We start from the raw sequence: 6241 nt of genomic DNA, 5'->3' as shown, positions 1-6241 counted from the left end.
CACAGCTAGAGAGAAGTAAATGCCTGGCTTCAAAGCTTCAAAGTCCAGGCCGACTCTCTTGTTAGGATCTAATGCAGCTGGTGACTTTAGGTTGAAAGCAACACTCATTTACCATTCCCCAAATCCTAAACCCTGAGGAATTACACTAAATCTACTCTGCTGTGCTCCATAAACAAAGCCTGCATGGCAGCACATCCATTTACAGCACACTTTACTGAATATTTTAAGTCCACTGCTGTAACCTACTGCTCAGAAGATTCCTTTCAAATATTACTGCTCATTGACAACGCACCTGATTATCCAAGAGCTCTGGAGATGTACAAGATTAATGTTGTTTTCATGCCTGCTAACACAACCACCATTCTGCAACCCATGGATCAAGGAGTAAGCTCAACTTTCAAGTCATATTATTTAAGAAATATATTTCATAAGGCTATAGTTTCCATAGTGATTCCTCTGATGCATCTGGGCAAAGTAAATGGAAAACCTTCTGGAAAGGATTCACCATTCTAGAGGCTGTTAAGAATATTCATGATTCATGGAAGGAAGTCATACTAGCAACATTAACAGGAGTTTGGAAGAAGACTCCAATCCTCATGGATGACTTTGAGGGGTTCAAGACTTCAATGGAGGAAGGAACTGCAGATGTGGTAGAAATAGCAAAAGAACTAGAAGTGGAGCTTGAAGATGTGACTGAATTGCTGCAATCTCATCATCAAATTTAAATGGATGAGGAGTTACTTCCTATGGAAGAGCAAAGAATGGTTTCCTGAGATGCAATCTATTCCTGGCGAAGATGCTGTGAACATTGTTGAAATGACAACAAAGGATTTAAAATATTCCATAAATGTAGTTGATAAAGCAGAGCAGGTTTTGAGAGGATTGACTCCAATTTCAAAAGAAGTTCTACTGTGGGTAAAATGCTATCAAATAGCATCACATGCTACAGAGAAATCTTTCATTGGTGTGGCAAATATCATTGTTGTCTTATTTTCAGAAATTGCCACCGCCACCCCAAACTTCAGCAACCACTATCCTGATCAGTAAGCAGCCATCAACATTGAGGCAAGACACTCCAACAGAAAAGATTAGGACTCGCTCAAGGCTCAGATGATCATTAGCATTTTTTAGCAATAAAGTATTTTTAAATTAAGATATGTGCATTTGGTTTTGGTATAATGCTACTGCACACTTAATAGATTACAGTATGGTGTAAACTTATATATGCACTGAGAAACCAAAAAATTGATGTAACTCACTTTATTGCAATATTTGTTTTATTGCAGTGGTCTGGAACCAAACCCACAGATATCCAAGGTATGCTTGTGTTCACCGTAAAAGACATTTTCCTAAATGGAAGCAAAAGCTGATTATAGAAACCCCAGTTGGAGATTAAATGAGTAGCTCCTTTTTCTTTGCAGGTTTCAGTCTTCTAAAGCTTGCTTTGTGCATTAAAACTCCCTTTTCATGTTACTCCAGAGAACCCCTTGAATTATGGTAGTTAAACCTTTATTCAGTGTATAAACAATGTTTGGTGGGAATGGCTTTATAGACTGCATGTCAGTCCTCATGAATCTGAGGTCCCAGACTGGGAACTAGTGCTCTAAAGTGTCCCAAAGTCCTTCATCTCCTGCCCCAAGCTATTGACTACACTCATTCGAATTGCCTGCAGCAACTATTATAGTCAACATCTTTAGCATATGCCATCCTAGCCTCTGATTCTCTTTCTCCCTTGGGCTATAGTTTAAACTTATCGCCTTCTTCCATTTTTCCATTTTCTCACACATCTATGTCCTCGGCTTAGATTTCCCAAAGGCAGAGACTAAGTATTTTACCTTTTCATATTACTTATAAAAATTTCTCAGTAGATACTTAATAAAATCATATTAATAATATAATTATTAACAAACAATTATATGATAGAAGCATGTCTTTAATGTTTCATTTTCAACATTTAAGAATATATACAAAAAATTAAACAACTCAATTTGACTATTATGTCAAAACTATGATATATTATGCAACAAAATACATTATTATAATTTAAATAATTATTCTTTTTCAAAAATTATACTTAATTACTACAATAATTTTTTAAACAGGAACAAAGGAATGTCATGAAGTAATCCTCTTTCATTATTTGGCAGTAGCTTGATTGGTTATATTCTGAAAAAAGAATGACACATTTTCTCTTATTCTTTCAAGAAAAGGATCTGTAAGATTTAAATGATCTCCAGGAAAATGTTTCCACTGCTTCAGCTGGGACATAGAAAGAGGTTTCAGGGAGTCAGATTTCTGGTGATGTGAACCAAGCTGACAATGTCTAGAGAGAGTGACTTTTTCACACAAATCACCTGAAATAAGTAAAACAATGAGAAAATCCTTAGGCCAACAAATATCCTACTATACACAATACTTTTTTGTTTTATTACATTTGATCACCATGGTTCAAGTTAAAACAAATTTAGTTCATTCATTCCATCTACAAATACTTATAAATTGTTTACTATGTGCTGATTTAAGTATTAGGGGCAAAAATGGTAAACAAATACAGTCATGATCTCTGATTTCAAGGATCTTACAGTCTGGTGGGAGAGATATACATTAAACAAATAATCACCCAATACCACAATCCATTATCTAAAACCTGTGGAGGTGACATGTTTCCAAATTCAGAAAATAATTGGCCCAATCTGGGTCAGCACTCCACAATCAGACTCAATATTCTGTAGCAAGTCATATAAACAGTCTTATAAAATGGGTTAAATAAAGACTACTGAAAAATTTACATCAATTTAGGTAAGGTTTTTCCACCAAATAATGTTGTTGCAAATTTATGAAGGAAAAAAACCTTTTGGTCTTTTAGCTTTCCAGATTTTAGAATTGAAGATAAGGAGAGACTGTGGAGTTGTATTACAAAGGAAAGGGTATGAAGGAAAGATACAGGGGACTATCTCACATATGACAAGAGAAGCTGACCTGGTCTGGGGGTAAGTGAAGGGCTCCCTGAGGAAATGTTCTGTTAAGATCTGAAAGATGAGGAGGGAAGAACTAGATGGGGAAGAGAGGTAAAGCATTCCAGGATACGTACATAAAAATGCTATGAAAAGGAAGGGACGTTGGCACAGTGAAGGAACTAACAGGAGCCTAATGCACAAAGGCAAAGAATAATGCAAGAGAAAAAGTTGAGTAATGCAAGCTGAAGCATGTATTCAAGGACTGGATTATGCAAAACATGAATGGCAGAAACGTTATTCACCAAATCCATTTCTCTGTCCTCCAGGGTACTTAGTCACATTTCCCAGCCTCCCTTGCAGTTAGATGTAGCCACCAAGTTTTGCCTATGGAATGGTGGCTATGCCACTTCCAGATCTGGACTATAATCATCCCTTCAAACTGCAAAATTTTCTACTCTTTCTCTTCTCTCACTGATGGCTGGCAAATGCAGGGGATCTCAGCAGAGGACTCTAAGGCCCAAGGGGATAGAAAAGCCCACAGGGGAAGACGTCTGGCTCTACCACATGCCCACAGTGACCTGTTATACGAGTGAGAAACATATTTCTATTGTGGTAGGCCACTGTGCTCTTCCAGTTTCTTGTTGCAGCATTTAGCCTACTCTAACTTACCACTTTGAAAATTTTAGTATTTATCCTAACAGCAATGGGAAGCTTGAAGGTTGTATTTTTTTAACCTTTTAATTATGTGAAATTTCAAATAAATATAAAAGTTGATAGGATAAAAATAAAGAACCTGTATATACCCCCACCTTTAATAACTGTTAATCAACTAACAGCCAATCTTGTTTTATTTAGACCCCTATACTTTCTCTATTTCCTTATTCTGCTGCAATAAATACACAGCATATATCATTTCATTCATAAATATTTCACTCCACATTTCTAAAAGGTAAAGACTTTTTCGAAATTTTATCACATCTAAAAAGAAAAAGTCATTCCTTAATAACACCAAATTTCTATCAGTGTTCATAATCATTGAGGTTTTAAGAAAAGAGATTGACAAGCTTGCTTGAAGAGTCTAGGAGACACTAGAATAATACCTTCAAAGTACTGACCCAAAAAACCCCTATCAACTGGAATTATACACCTAGCAAAGATAGCATTTGAGAGAGAGAAAAAACAAATACACTGAAAAATCAAAGACTGGCAGAGTTAGCCACTAGAAGCCCTTGTTAAAAAAAAAAAGAAAATTAAAAGAGTAGAAATGAATCAAAATATGTCAATAATTATAAATGTAAACAGATTAAATGTTCTAGTTAAAACAGCTTATCAGACTGGGCAAAAAATCTAGCTTTACACTCTTGACAAGAAAGATAACTAAAACATAAGAACACAGAGAAATTTAAGGAAGGTAAAAGAATGAAAAAAGATACACCAGACAAATACTAACAATAAATAAGAAACTGGTACAATATATTAACTTAAGACAAAATGAAAGCAAAAGGCATTGGGGATAAAGCAATAAAAGAATAAAATAAATAAACCATAATGAAAAATATTTCACAAGGAAGAAAAAATATATATAAAAAATATATAAAGCAAAAAATGACAGAATAACAATAAACTTTGACTAATCCACTGTCACACCATCACGATTTTAACATACTTTTTTCAATAACAGAGATATCTAACAAAAAAGTAGGTTATCAATTTTTAGAATTGACAAACAATATGAAGAGATATTTTACATAAAGGAAATATAGTTCTTACCCATAGGAAAAAATGCTCAACTTCACTCATAATAAGAGAAAAGCAAATTAAAACTATACCAATATACTATTTTATTACTATCAGATCAGCAAAAATCCAAACATTTGATAATCCTCTAAATTGGCAAGGCTATGGGGAAACAGACATTCTAGAATAGTTTTGGTGGGATGTAATTTGATACAGCATCCAACAGAGGATGTTTTGGCAATAGCTATCAAATTACAAATGCACATATTCTCTGAATTAGCAACAACAATAATTTATATTACAGATATACTTGAACATATGGAAAAAGATGAAGGAAAAAAATTTACACTGACTGGAAAGAACCTAACTGTACATCTGTGGGGGACAGATAAATAACTTATATCAGTACAATGGAGGATTATATAGTTGAGAGAAAGAAAGAATGAGGAAACTCTCTAATGATATGGAAAAAGCTCAAGATATGCTATAGAACTATGCATATACTACGCTATCCTTTACTGGAAAACTGGACAACACTATATATCCAGAGCTGCTTACATAGGCATACATATACATCTGGAAGGATACACAAAAAAATCAATAATGATGGTTTCTTATGGGGTAGAAGGGCTAGAAATTAGGCAGATGAGGGTAGAGTGGGAAGAAGAGTTTTCACACATACATTTTGTAATTTTAAATAGTTGAGCCATGTAAATACATTACCAATTAAAAAGCTAAATTAGTAAATTTTTAAAATAAGAAAAAATTGATTCCATAACAAAATTTGACTAATATGACAGAATTCTAAGCTAAGTAATTAAGAGGATACACATGATTTTCATGCACAAAAGAAATATTTACAAAAAATGACTACATACTATATCACACACCAAGTCTCTATAGTTACCAAAGAATCCATATCATGTAGATCATATTTCTGACTACAGTGTATTAGCCAAAATTCAATAACAAAAACAAAAATACATTTTAAAGTATACTTTTAAATAACTCATGAGTCAAGAAGAAATCACAATGAAAAATACAAAATAGTTCTGAATAATGAAAGACTGTATATCAAAATTATGAGATTCAGCTTAGAGAAAAATATGTAGTTTTAAATACCCATTTTTGAAAAAGAGACTGAAAATCGTTAAGCTAAGTATTAAACTTAAAAATCAGAAAAAAAAACATTAGAGTAAATACAAGGAAAAAGGAGGAAAGGAAATAAGAAATTATTAAAACAGGAAAAAACATTTAGTAGAGAAGACCAAATGACAATTAATTTTTTTTAATTATCAAAATGGCCATAAAGAAAGAGAAAACCTGAAAACATTTATCTGAAATTTAAAATCTATGCACTAAAAAAAAAAACATTAGAGTAAATACAAGGAAAAAGGAGGAAAGGAAATAAGAAATTATTAAAACAGGAAAAAACATTTAGTAGAGAAGACCAAATGTCAATTAATTTTTTTTAATTATCAAAATGGCCATAAAGAAAGAGAAAACCTGAAAACATTTATCTGAAATTTAAAATCTATGCACTAAAA

The 6241-nt window shown here is 33.1% G+C and overlaps 1 protein-coding gene across 2 annotated transcripts in view; it reads right to left on the bottom strand.

Moving 5' to 3' along the window:
* Positions 1-1917: 1917 nt before the first annotated feature.
* Positions 1918-6241, bottom strand: part of RAD54B (RAD54 homolog B (S. cerevisiae)) — a 96091-nt gene continuing 91767 nt past the window's right edge. For both annotated transcript variants that reach the window (XM_012643567.1, XM_012643568.1), the window contains one exon: positions 1918-2354. In XM_012643567.1, coding sequence (XP_012499021.1) covers positions 2137-2354 — 218 coding nt within the window. In that variant the 3' untranslated portion in view covers positions 1918-2136. The remainder of the gene's footprint in view (positions 2355-6241) is intronic.

The sequence above is a fragment of the Propithecus coquereli genome, unplaced genomic scaffold, assembly GCF_000956105.1.
Source record: "Propithecus coquereli isolate 6110/MARCELLA unplaced genomic scaffold, Pcoq_1.0 Scaffold2, whole genome shotgun sequence".
NCBI classification, from domain to species: Eukaryota; Metazoa; Chordata; class Mammalia; order Primates; family Indriidae; genus Propithecus; species Propithecus coquereli.
The sequence above is the reverse complement of the archived record's forward strand: the minus strand, read 5'-3'. Positions and strand labels throughout refer to the sequence as shown.